Genomic DNA, 13,479 nt, shown 5'->3' with positions numbered 1-13,479 from the left:
CCCTGGAATGAAACCACTGTTTATGTTTTTGAACTACTACGTAGAAAAAGTCTGGCATTTTTTTAATCTTATTCTATTAAGTAGCAAACACTTTACTTACATGATTAAATGTTTTATTATTAATGTAACTATCATTTCTGTTATCAATTTCCTTTTTATAGTTGAGTTTTCCTTTTAAAATAAGTGCACACATACTGGTATAAACACACTGGCAATTTCTAAACTAACTTGATTAAAATTGGAGATGAAGTATATTTGAGATGCTTTATGCAAGAGAAATATGCAAGAGAAAGTATTCAAAATGATACTTTAAAATCATGGAAGACGCTGCTTCTGTATATTATTTTCAGTCTTCTTACTCAGTGGTTGAATAGTGTTTTTCCAGAATAAAACTCTTTTGCATGTAATATAGGTAATTTTATTTGTTTTTCATTCTAGTCTGGACAAGTATGATTCTGCTACTTAATATTTATTTAGATTGCTTTCTTTTTTTTTTTTAATTTTGTTCCAGAGCTTCAAATCTTCCTAAAGTGAAGCAAACTTCTTTGTCTTTGCAACAGGATGACTTTGTGAACATGGTGATTTTTGTTAGACTACTTCAGGTGTTTTAGAAATTGGAATTAGTGCTTTGTAGATATTAAAAATAGCTCGTGTTTGCAACCAGTTAACTTATTTCAGTAACTGGTGATTCTACCAAGTGATATGGAAGCTCTTCTGGATTCTAATCATTAATAGACACTTTATGGCATTCATTAATTGGGTGAATATATGAATTGGGTGCTTGAGACATCCTCTTAGACTGAATGGTGTGTGGAGTTTAATAGAACAGCCCATCTTTCTCTGCTCCACCCATAGGAAATTATTCTCACATTGGTAGATGGAATGTTTCAAAATGAGACTGCAGTAAACATGTCTGAACGTTTTCTAAAAAGGATGGCAGACAGAGAACACAATGAAAACTCTGTCTAAAATAAAGTACTGTATTAGGGTTAGTAATCCTGTATTCACTTGGAGTGATAAATGCTTAAGTAAGATGTAGAATGTTTGTTGGATGGGTATTAATAAGTTTGCTTCCCTTGCTTATGCAGTCAAGGCCTGTCAGGCAAAATATCTCATGAAACTAAAACTGTACCTCAGTGCATAGGTGTACCTATACTTAAACAAGATTACTGGGGCAAAATTAATGTGATAATTCTGAATGTTCAATCCACAACTTTTACCGTAAAAGTAGTCATAGTTCAGTAGCACTGAAAATGAAAAAACTTTCTTAGACACTGATATTTAAATGAATTTCACTCTTACAGATCTTACCTTGAGCACTATCCAGATCTCACAAAGAGATATCAATGCAAAAGTTATTCAACATTTTAAGGATGATGACAGGTACATGTCATTGAAGATAGTATCAGAAAGGGCACATAGAAATGTAAGATACCAGAGAGGTGTAGCCATCCCAAAGTGGTGTCAAAGGGATATTTTCTGACATTAAAGTTAAGACACTAAACATTTTGTATCAATGGCTTAATGCCTCTTTTCTGTTTTACCTTGAATTTAACTCATATTTAACAGGATGAAGCCATGATTAAACTGAATAGGATTTTAAAACAAGATTAATTATCACAGAAAAACAATAATATTTTACATTCAGAAAAATGAACAGTTATTCTACTGATTATAAAGTGTTTGACATCTAATGCTCTGAGAAACAATTTATGTATTAAAGGAAATTAAATTCCTTCCATACAAAATATGATATGGAACTTCATGAGTTTAATTTTCTTTCTTTCCTTGATGAGGAAATGATGTTAATATTTTTCTTTTTTTTATTTCCTGTGATATTTTTAATACTGCGCTCATATAATAAGAACTGAAATTTAATCTTTTATTGTGGTAGGATCAAGTATTTCTAGAACTAGAGTTTTGAATATTTTGATAATGATTTCTTCTTTCTGTGGCTATTTTTAAGATGGAAAGCAAAAGTCGTTCTGATATATCAGGACTTAAGGTGGGACAAAGCAGTATTGAAGACATAATGTCAAGAGCTTATGACAGTTTTGATATCCAGCTCACCAGTATACAACTACTCTACAGCAAACATGGTAAGTATTCATAAAGGTAAATCTTCCTTGACTGTGGTTGATATGCCTTTTTGTATTTCCAACTAAAGCAATGAAAAGTCTTTGGGATATGCTTCTTCTAAATTTCAAACTTTTAAACTCATGTCCTGAGAAAATGTTATGACTTCTAGGTTTTAGATTTTAACCTAGCTAACCTAGCACTAAATTATTGAACCTTATACTAACCCCCCTATTTTTTAAATACTCCAAGGCTTCTTACTGAGCAGTGGATGTAGTCTACCTTGATTTCAGCAAGGCGTTTGATACTGTCTCCCACGACATCCTTATTAAAAAAGCTGAGGAAGAGTGGGATAGATGAGTGGACAACGAGGTGGGTTGAAAACTGGCTGACTGACAGAGCACAGAGGGTTGTCGTTGGCAGTGCAGTGTCCGGTTGGAGACCTGTAACCAGCGGTGTTCCTCAGGCGTTGGTGCTGGGTCCGGTCTTGTTCAACATTTTCATCAATGACCTTGATGAGGGGATAATGGCCACCCTTAGCAAGTTTGCTATGATACGAAGTTGGGAGGATTGGCTGACATACCTGAAGGCTGTGCTGCCATTCAGCGAGATCTGGACAGGCAGGAGAGCTGGGCAGTAATAAACCAAATGAGGTTTAACAAAAGCAAGCGTACAGTCTTGCATCTAGGGAGGAATAATTGCATGCACCAGTGCAGGCTGGGAGATGACCTGCTGGAGAGGACTCTGCAGAGAGGGACCTGGGTGTCCTGGTGGACAACAAATTGGCCATGAGCCAGCAGCGTGCCCCTGTGGCCAAAAAGGCCAATGGCATTCTGGGGTGCATTATGGAAAGCATGACCTGCAGGTCGAGAAAGGTGATCCTCCCCCTCTACTCTGCCCTGGTAAGGCCTCATCTGGAGTACTGTGTCCAGTTCTGGGCTCCCCAGTACAAAAAAGACAGGGATCTCTTGGAAAGAGTCCAGCAGAGAGCCACAAAGATGGTGAAGGGCCTGGAACATCCCCCCTATGAAGAAAGGCTGAGTGAACTGGGTCTGTTTAGCCTTGAGAAAAGAAGACTGAGAGGGGACCTGATCTAGGTCTATAAATACCTAAGATATGGCGGGCAGAGTGGCGACGCCAGACTCTTTTCTGCAGTGTGTGGAGACAGCAAGGGGAAATGACCAGAAACTGGAGCATAGGAAGTTCCGCACAAATGTGCGCAAGAACTTCTTTACGGTGAGGGTGATGGAGCACTGGAACAGGCTGCCCAGGGAGGTTGTGGAGATATTCGAGACCTGCCTGGACACTTACTTGTGTGACCTGGTATAGGGAACCTGCTTTGGCAGGGGGGTTGGACTCGATGATCTCTGGAGGTCCCTTCCAACCCCTGAAATTCTGTGATAAGCCCAGGCTTTATGACAGGTGGTTTCTGTGATTTGTTTTCGTGCATAATAAATATGTACTTTTGCTCTTATTCCAACAGTTTAATTAATTCATTTGTGGTATTTTTCTTCAGTGCCTTTTCCTTGCTTCCCTCTAAATTAAAAGAAGAAACCATGAGTAGTTGTAGTTTTGATCATTGTGTGAGGGTAAAGAAAGGATCAGAGTCCTTTACTGAAGGAGCCTTCCATTAGTAGTTTGGAAACTAACAATGTAGAATGAGTCAGAACCAGAGAAGTCTAAAGCATTTAATTCTTAGCCCTCTGGATCCAGAGAGGAATCTAAAGCCTGAGCTTTGAGTACAATGTATGTTAAGAAGTAAGCCCTTAGAAGTACCATTGTTTGGGTAGGTGTCTTGATGTGAATAATGGATAGTATTAAGTACTTTTGGGTGTCTGAAGTCCTCATCCTTTCTAATATACATATGTTGAAGAGATGTAAAAGAGGCTATATAACATGAATGTTTAACAATATATATTAATATTAGATCCTTAAATCTGTAAAACTTGTAGTGAGAAGAAATACATTGGAATGTTTAAATCACAAGATTTCTCTGCTCTTCTAGATGAGAACTGGCAAGAGGCTCGCAAGCTGAAATACTCATCTCAACATATCTTGCAGCCTTTGGATGTCAATGTGGAATTTGGTAGAGCTATGGTTGTCACTGATGCAAGAATGCCCAAGTAAGTCTTTTTTCTATTTTCAAATTTTATAGTAATTTAAATTTTTAAGAGGGAATAAAAGAAAATAAACTTTACCTTCATTGAGAAAAGTAGAGATCTACAAGGTTGCCAGATATAGATGAGGTAGAATGTTATATAATTATACAACAGATATTTTATTAAATATACTAACGCTTGTTCTAATTCAGTCTGTCTTCCTGATAGCCACATTTCAATCCTAATGGGAAATACTTAGGGGCAGAAAATTTTAACTCTCTTATAAACATCACAAAACAGTTAGAAAAGTAAAATGCTCTCATATTCCTTTATTTTCATTTAGAATATCTGTTAAGTTTGATAATCTGCTGGAGATCAGTTCTCTAGAAAAGTTTTCTTAATGTATTGACTGTGTACATAGGATTATTTAGGAAAAAAAAAAGAGAAAAAAAATTAGTTCCTTAAGTTATTTCAGAAGATGCAGGTTAAAAACTTGGTATCTAAGACCACTGAGTCAAAGGGGCAAAGATTAAATTTTTCTTTTGGACGGAGTATTTCACTAATGCTGAAAATCATTTTTGACAGAGTCATGAACCAACACAGTGAATTTCAAGATGATTTGTTTTTTTCAGTCATTAATAAGAATCACTACCTTCTGCTACATCAAACTAGCTTTTGCTCACTTCATTCTGATATCTGTTAGAAATTCAGTTTTAGTTAGGCACTAAATGGCATAGAAATAGACTGTTGTAGTAGTTTTGAATTTTTTTAAGCAAAGTGAAGAGGCAAACAATGAAATAAGAGGAATCTGAAGAATTTAGGATTTGTTTACTCAGAAAAAAAAATATTAAAAATGATCTACTTTGAAAGTGTATTGTGACTGTGTGTTGTGAACAGAGCATTGATTTTTATGGTACTATGGTGCCATCTCCTGGAAAGCTGAGAGGCTAGTTTCTGAAATTTGATGCTTGAAATGATAAAATAACTTATTCTTTCCCTCTATACCTTTTCTCTGCTTGATGGAGAAGGTACAGTAAGGGAAATAAAAAGGATAGAAGGCAAGCTTGAGTTATCATTTCTGTGGTCATGTAACAAACTTTTGTTTTAATGTAGGTTTGTAATTGAGTTATAATGGTATGAAGTAGATTACAAAGTGTCTGCTCTTAGAGTCATATTCTATTACCACCTATCTAACTGTCATGACTAGCAGATATTTCTTTTGGCTACTTATCTCTGTTAAAGATGATTCCGAAAAATTTTTCCTTAATGAATATTATTTCTGTACTTCATATATCATATATACTCTCATATATCATATGATAATATGATCATTGACATGACAGCGTGTGGTTTCTTCATGCATCTAGAAACTTGAAAAATTTGCTTCTGCTGTTGAAGTGGTGTATTTTGGAAATCAGTGCTTCTTTCTGAGTGACTATTTTGTGTGCAACTGCAATGAGCGTATACCATAGTGAGCTACTGACCATAACTACTTTCTTAACCATCAACAAAAACAAAAAGTCAGTCTAGCATATCGATACCAGTTCACAATAACTGATTTTTTAAATTTTTTTTTTCATGTTGTGCTTAATTCAGTTTCCAGATGGATTCTGTAGATTATGTTACGATAGTCTAAGGTCACCTACCTACCCACTTAGTCCTGGAATGACTAGGGCAGCAGCTTTTTACCCAGTTGTGAAATTTTCTCTTCTTTAAGAGCTTCACTGATGCTGCTTCTTTCCTGAAGATCTAGAAATGCTTCATTTAAAAAAGAAATAGTGAACTCAGATTACCATCTGTATATCTTATTATGGTTGCATGATAAGCTTTTACATTTAATTATATGTTTTATTTTTGGTTGATTTTTAACTCTCACTATTCGAACATATTAGTACTATGTTGATTGCTCTAAAAATAACACTTCCTATTTCTTTCCATGGAAACTACGACAGATACAACGAGCACAGTAATACTATTAGAGCAGATTTTTAGATATGTAACTCTGTTTTTCAATAGACTTTTTTCATTATGCATTTTCACAATCTACAAACAAGAGCTTGCATAATACTGCTCTCATAAACATCTGCATCAGTGGAAGGACCCACTGTTTCACAGCTTCTATGAGAGCATCGTTGCTCAGAAAACATTGCCCATGCCATCCAGCTTTCTCTGTGCTCACATCCACTCTTTGGTCTCCATTAATGTTCGACAAGTGCTGATGAATTTGTACATTTATCAAATGAGCAGAATGAAATGGAGATCAAGTATTTATTTTGCACCTCTTGAAAGTCATAACCAATTCTATGAAGTTATAGAAATTTTTCTTATCTAGTATGTGTTTATTATGATCTTTAGACAGTAGTGTATGCCATTTTTTCCACATGGAAGACTTCAAATGCACACCTCTGTTTTATATGCACTTCCATGTCAGATGCTGTTTTGTCTGGCTGCCCTCTGCTGCCATCTGTCTCATGGCAACAAAATGTCTCAGAATATTGGCAGGAAAGTTCAGCCTCTACTACCGTACCACCAGCTACTAGTGACAGGATGAGAGTAATGACATCAAGTTGTGCCATGGGAGGTACGGATTACATGTTAGGAAAAGTTTCTTCTCAGTGTGGTAATGCATTGGAATAGACTGGCTAAGGAAGTCATGCAGTATATTTCACAAGAAAATAAATATGAAATTTCAATGAAATGTTTTTCAGTTATCAATGATTAATTGTCTAACAGGTTCAAGTTGTCTGGACAGCTGCCTTTACTTTCCGTCCAAATATCAGACCAAAAATTGACAAATATCTTGGAGCTAATTGATAGCATTCCTAAAGCAGAAAGTACTCCTGCTACCAGCTCTCCTCCAAAAATAACTGAGGTAAGGCTTTTAAAAATTATTTCATTGATATTAACCGGAAAAATAAGTTTGTACATTTATCAAATGAGCAGAATGAAAAGGAGATCAAGTATTTATTTTGCACCTCTTGAAAGTCATAACCAATTCTATGAAGTTATAGAAATTTTTCTTATCTAGTATGTGTTTATTATGATCTTTAGACAGTAGTTATTGGATAACTGTCAAGTTGCTATTTTGTTGCAAAAAATGTACAACAAAGTAGTTCTTTTACTGCTCTGGTAATTACTTGATATTTCTTGAATGCATGTGCTTACTTTAGTTGAGTATTAGTTCAATTTTACCTTCAAACTTACAGATGTACGGTAATATTACAGACTTTGGGTTCAGCTGTTTTGTTTAGAGAAAGAAATAGCTAAAACTTTGTAATTTTTAAAAGTCTACAAATTATATGAACTGAGCAGCAGTTTAATTTTAAGTCAAAAATAAAAGTAACACCTAGCAGTGGATAATGTTGGCTGAACAGTGCTTGCTTAATGAAGGTCTTATCTCTTACTGCTTTAGCTTAGCTGACTTCACAGCCCTTCACAGCTTTTCTTTATTCAGTTGACACTCTTGTGTTAGGGTCAGTTCTGTCTTGTTTTTTGTAAGGGTTAGAAAAGTGGAGTGAATTCTGTCCCTAATTCCTCACTCCCTTCCTTTAGTGAAAACATTTGGAATCAGTGTTTTATGGTTTTGTTTGTTTTTTTTGAGTCAAAGGACTACCAAGAGTGTATCTTTAACTTTTGATACCGCCTGTCTTTAAGAATATTAGAAAATGAACTCAAAATTGCTAATTTTTATCATCACTCTAATCTGCATGATCTGGCTATGTTTATATATTTTTAAGGCAGTCCTATCATAACATACACAAATATCAATATCAAAGTCAAAACTGGGCTATCTATGATGTGTGATTTTTTTTTTTTTTAACTACTACTTGTTATTACTATTTAATATTCTGTGTACTTGATTCTAAAGGAATAATGGTTTATTTCAAGGGATATTTTTTTGGAGGTTATTTCAAAATTATCTTTCCGTCTTTATTTATTATACAAATTATTTTACTTTTTTTTTTTCTGATGACCACTGCTGTGACTTCTGGTGTTGTTTCTCTGGCTTATATTAGCATAATATTCAATACCAGTACGTGCACATGACTAGCCATGCATACCTATTGAAAATGTATGCAGAGTGAGCTTTGTAATTCCTGCAATCTTTTAAGTGGTAACATGAATATTCTAGCTAGTTCTGACCTACTGTTTTATTCTTCATGTGCTGTTGGTATCCTCAGTCAAAAGCGATGATAATCCCTGCCGTTTTGTACAACTAATCACTGAAAAAAAATAAGGGATGTGAAACTTGCCCTTTACATTTTGAAATAGTGGAGGAATTGTTATTGCAGTGCAAAAACAGATAACACTTCTGAACAGATCTTTCTATATTTTTTGCACTTTTGAAGTTTTTCTGCTTTGGTGCAAAAGACTATTATTTTGATACCATAGAGTTAAGTCTTACAACCTATTCTCTCTTTACAAATTCAAAGTCTTACAGATGAGACACAGTTTCCAGACTCAGTGCACGTACCACTCACAATACACTGAATAAGGCTAAATTGTGTAGGCTGAAGACTAGGAGGAAAGACTGGAAAGACTGTTAAAATGTGAAGAGTAAGATGAAAAACGGAGCATTGCTAATCTGTTGGAAACAATGTTCCTTCAAAGATAAGAGTTTATTTGGCACAGCACTTCATTTCCGTAAGAGCTACTAAATAAGTATGACTGGTCTTGTGTATCAGTACTACTGTCATCTGTGCTATCAAGAGCTCAAGGTAATTAAGAGTGAGTGTCAGACAATGAACGTCTTCCTTATTTTAACAGTCAATGCAAGGTCCATGCATGTGGAACATGCAAAGGAGTGGTTTTTTAATGAACTCAATCCAGTGGTTCTGCTTTCTGAGTCTCTATGTGAAATCTTGAGCAAACTGCTTGATTACCTTCTTTAACATTTTTTTTTTTCTTTTCAGAAATAGAGAGTAGGTTCTTGTTTCCGTTTGTCCATGCAGCAGCAAAACAGTGACATTTCACATATTTTCAGTTACTTCTCTAGGTTGTAGGCAACTGCATCTAACAATTTCATACCGATATAATTTGCTTCTCCAAATACACGAAGAAACTTGGAAACAACTTCTGTCTGGTGTCCTGTTTTCTCTAGCTTTTTTTCTTATTACTTCCACTAGTATTGTGTGATTTTTATGAAAAGCAGTTAGTCTTTTACTAATCTCTGGAGTTTCATTCTCTAATCTTCTGAGTTACTAGGTTTTATCTTTCTTGGCTTATCATATGGTGTCTTGTTTTTATTTATTTTATGATCTGTGAGACGTGATGTTTGAATGTCTTCTCTTTGTTTTCAGATATATTCTTTCTGCAGCAATTTAATATGTAAAACCCACTGATCGTGCCTTTAGTCCTTATTCTTTCCCATCCTTTTAATTATTAATAACATGTTCCATTGCACTGTAAGTAAGACTACATTGTAAAGCAAGACTAATTTCTCTAAGTTGTAAGGTTTCTACACAGTAGCATATGTGCATGTATAGCACACATGTGGAATTCATGCAAAAAATGTTATGGTGTCTCTCATTTCAGGCTGCAATATCACCTGTGCTCTCCGCACCACATTTATCACAGCTTCCTGTTTTGGATCTTCATTCATTTGCAGAGTCAGGTAATACAGTCTATTTTAAAGTCCGATTTAATAAACTGTTCAAATTAAGTTTTTAAGTTCATATGTGATTCCATGTCAGATGCCATTTTGTCAGCTGTCCTTCTGCTGCTGTCTCTTGCACAGCAACAAGATGTAGCAGGATATTGGCAGGAAAGTTCAACCTCTACTGATGTACCACCAGAATCCAGCTCTGACATCATGGTCTAATAAAGTAGAATAGGAGGCATTACTTTTGGAGTGGCCCTTGTTTGCAAACACTAGTAAAATTATCAACTAAGCAAATTGTTTCTGCTGCGATGTAATTACTTTATATTCAGTCTCTGTACAGTGTCTGTACAGATAAGAAATGTCTTCACATTTCTTGTAGGATTTCTTTTAAATGCCCAAATATAATGTGCCTCACTTCTTAAAATTACAATGTGATGAGAGTGAATACTACAACAGTTAATTTGATAAAGTAATAACCAGTTTGAATGAATCAGCTTTGGTTTTTATATTATACTATGCATGCATCTGTGTGATCATTTTAAATGAATCGTATTTTTCTATCTTCTTCCAGGCTACAGGAGATTTTTAAAGTGTAGAAGTTATCACCCCATGTCCTCTGTTCATTTTTTTCAAAAGAAAGATACTTGTTCCATGGGTGTCTTAAATTAATTATGGTGTCTAGGTGAAAGGAAAAAGCCTTAAGTCAAAGGAGTTGATCAAAACCTGCTGATTTATGAGGATTATATACTGGGAGCTGTACATGTTGTAAAAAGTTGTGGAGGCAGGAACAGAGGCAATTATAGAAACAGACTTAGTTGGTTGCTAAGTGACAGGCAGGTGGTCTTCCCATACTTAAACATCTAAATATTTATAGGTGCAAACGTAAGAATCCTAGATCATAGTGGTTATCTAAAACGCTTATGTAAAATTGTTGTCAATTAATCTTTAGAATCAGAAGAAGAATTTTATGATGCTCTAAGCAGTCCTGTGGAAGATGTGCCATTTTTTGAAACTCCGTCTGGATCCCTCAAACGAGCTAGCAGCACAAGAAGAAAAAAACTAAATAAACAAGAATCTTTGAAAAATATGACAGAACTCCAGCTGAGGTTTGAAGTAGCAGAGGTAAAGTTATAATTCTCTCCAAAGCACACCTGAACTGTAGCTCTTCCTCTATTGCTGCTTTCCTGTTTGAAGGAGTATTGATTCCCTGTTTCTATTCTGGAGCACTCAGTCTTGTTTTCTTCATCTTTGCCTGCACAGTCTTGACTTGGACTTTGACTTGGCAGGACAAGGGGAAATGGTTTTAAGTTGAGGGAGGGAAGATTTAGGTTGGATGTCAGGGGGAAGTTGTTTACAGTGAGAGTGGTGAGGTGCTGGAACAGGCTGCCCAGAGTGGTTGTGGATGCCCTGTCCCTGGAAGTGTTCAAGGCCAGATTGGATGGGGCCCTGGGCAGCATGGTCTATTATTAAATGGGGAGGTTGGTGGCCCTGCATGTGGCAGGAGAGTTGGAGGTTCATGATCCTTGAGGTCCCTTCCAACCCTGGCCATTCTGTGATTCTGTGACTTAACTGCTTTAATTTCCAATTCATTTTGTCACTGAATTTCTTTTCTTCCAGTGGAAGGTGTGGTAGGAAGTAGTATTATTCTCTATACAGTTTTCTGGAGGTACTTTAACATCTCTTGACATCTTTTTTCTCCATGAGCTGCTGAGGTCACTAGGGAAGACTAATTAAAGTTTTCTCTCACACAAGCACCCAATTTTTATCCTCTAATTTTTCTCAGTTTCTGTTGAACTCATATTCAAACATAACAAATTTACTATGATGTGTTTTGTTTTATGTATTATTCTCTCTGTCCAGTTTTGAAAAAGGAATATTTTATCTAAATGCAAGACATTTGTCATGCAAGACAACTGACTGTATCAATTGGTCTAATAAAGAGTTGTGGTCTTACAACAAACATTGCTTCTTTAGACCATCTTGGCTATGGCAATATTATTGCTGCTATACAAGAAAACCTTAAAAAGTCAGTTAATTTTACAAATTCTATTTTAGTGTAAGTTTTACAGAAAAGCTTCAACGTAACTAACATGTTGTTTTATGCACTACATTTATAAATATATATTAAAAAATTGAAGATTAGTATCTTTCGCATGACAATAAGATTTTGTTTAAGAGCTAGTCTAAGATGTGTATTTCACATTCTTCTCTTCTAGAAACATTTCTAGCATTTCATAATTTCTAAGAAAGTGATACCAACATGAATCGCCTATCTCTCCATTTATTGGCTTAATTGTTTAAAATTGTCAGGGTTGGTTCCAATTTTTCTTATTTGCAGAGAATGTTATATGGAAAGGAAAACTGCATGTATTACATCTATGCATATTTGAAGATTTTCTTAAAATAGCAAAAAACTGTATTATATCAGTTCTCCTTGTTGAACTCTTTTTTAGATAATCTGCTATGTAAAGTTTAATGATCAATATGCCTATCAGTAAAGTGTATGTAAATATATGATAATAAGTGGATAATTTCTTAATTTTTTTAATGTATTTTTCTTAGGTCTTAATAAAATTATGCCGTCTTACTGACAATACTGAGACTCCAGTGCTGCAGCTTGAGGTTGTAGGGTTAGGCACTGAACTTAAATTAAGAACATTTGACATGACTGCAAGTGCTTTCCTGCATGAAATTTGCCTACTGTGTCCAGAGTATATGGGTAAGTGTTTATATACTGATTAAAAAAAAAAAAAAAAAAGGATTCATAAATAACTATCACTGTGAAAGTGTCTTTAGAAAGCATAGAGGACATGGTTTTGTCAACTGAGGAAGATTCATTTGCTAAATTAAATGTAAGAGGGGAAAAAAATGAAAAGAATAATTTCATAAATAGTTCGGTAACTTATAAATCTCTTTTCTTTAGGAAAAAAGTAATGCATGTTTTTCTCTTTTTTAAGATGACAATGACAAACCAGTTTACTTAGTTACTACTTTGGATAATGTAGAAGATGATCTTCTCACTCTGGAATACATAAAGGTGGGAAAACAGCAGACTTTTTTCTTGAATCATAAATAAATCTCAAACTACAGTATTTCTGATGTTTTTTCCTTACTTTGTCATTTCTTAATATATTGAGTGTTGTATGTGTAAATCATTCTAGTCCCTAAACAGATTTACTTGAATATCATGAATTGTAAATTGAAATTTGAAAACCTCTCCTGCTTATTTCACCTGTTTATCTGTATGTTTGGTGAAATAGGCTGATATTAATGGACCGGAATTGAAGACTGCCTATCAGAACGTTCTACAGAAAATAAAGGTATGATATCCTTTTTAAAATGTTTTGTGGACAGGAGTACGTTGGATAAACATAATTTATTCTTTCAGGTAAACTTTTCATCTCTTGATGTTCATTTGCATACCGAGACTCTCTTGAATGCTGTGAACTATCTGAACAATCTTCTACCCAAACAAGAAACTAAAGTTGCAGAAGAGCCAGTCCATGAAAAAACAGAGGATAAAAAGGATGTTCTTAAAAAATTAAGTACGTTTCTTTATTCTTCCTTGGGTATTTTTGCTCCTTTTTCTTCCCTCATTTAAGCAAGGAAAAAAACAGACATATTTTCTATCTTTTTAAGCTTGTCAGAAACTTTTGACATGAGAAATTTTGTTTTAAGTTATTCTTACTTATCCACAGCTTT

The 13,479-nt window shown here is 34.9% G+C and overlaps 1 protein-coding gene across 3 annotated transcripts in view; it reads left to right on the top strand.

Moving 5' to 3' along the window:
- The window catches only part of VPS13A (vacuolar protein sorting 13 homolog A), a 99,351-nt gene that overhangs the window by 25,142 nt on the left and 60,730 nt on the right, over nt 1-13,479 (top strand). For all 3 annotated transcript variants that reach the window (XM_031602382.2, XM_090132486.1, XM_090132485.1), the window contains 9 exons: nt 1,967-2,099; nt 4,082-4,199; nt 6,909-7,047; nt 9,711-9,789; nt 10,727-10,899; nt 12,340-12,496; nt 12,735-12,814; nt 13,038-13,097; nt 13,166-13,322. In XM_031602382.2, coding sequence (XP_031458242.2) covers nt 1,967-2,099; nt 4,082-4,199; nt 6,909-7,047; nt 9,711-9,789; nt 10,727-10,899; nt 12,340-12,496; nt 12,735-12,814; nt 13,038-13,097; nt 13,166-13,322 — 1,096 coding nt within the window. The remainder of the gene's footprint in view (nt 1-1,966; nt 2,100-4,081; nt 4,200-6,908; nt 7,048-9,710; nt 9,790-10,726; nt 10,900-12,339; nt 12,497-12,734; nt 12,815-13,037; nt 13,098-13,165; nt 13,323-13,479) is intronic.

This window comes from Phasianus colchicus, chromosome Z, assembly GCF_987193195.1.
Source record: "Phasianus colchicus chromosome Z, bPhaCol1.hap1.1, whole genome shotgun sequence".
Taxonomy (NCBI): Eukaryota; Metazoa; Chordata; class Aves; order Galliformes; family Phasianidae; genus Phasianus; species Phasianus colchicus.
The sequence above is the reverse complement of the archived record's forward strand: the minus strand, read 5'-3'. Positions and strand labels throughout refer to the sequence as shown.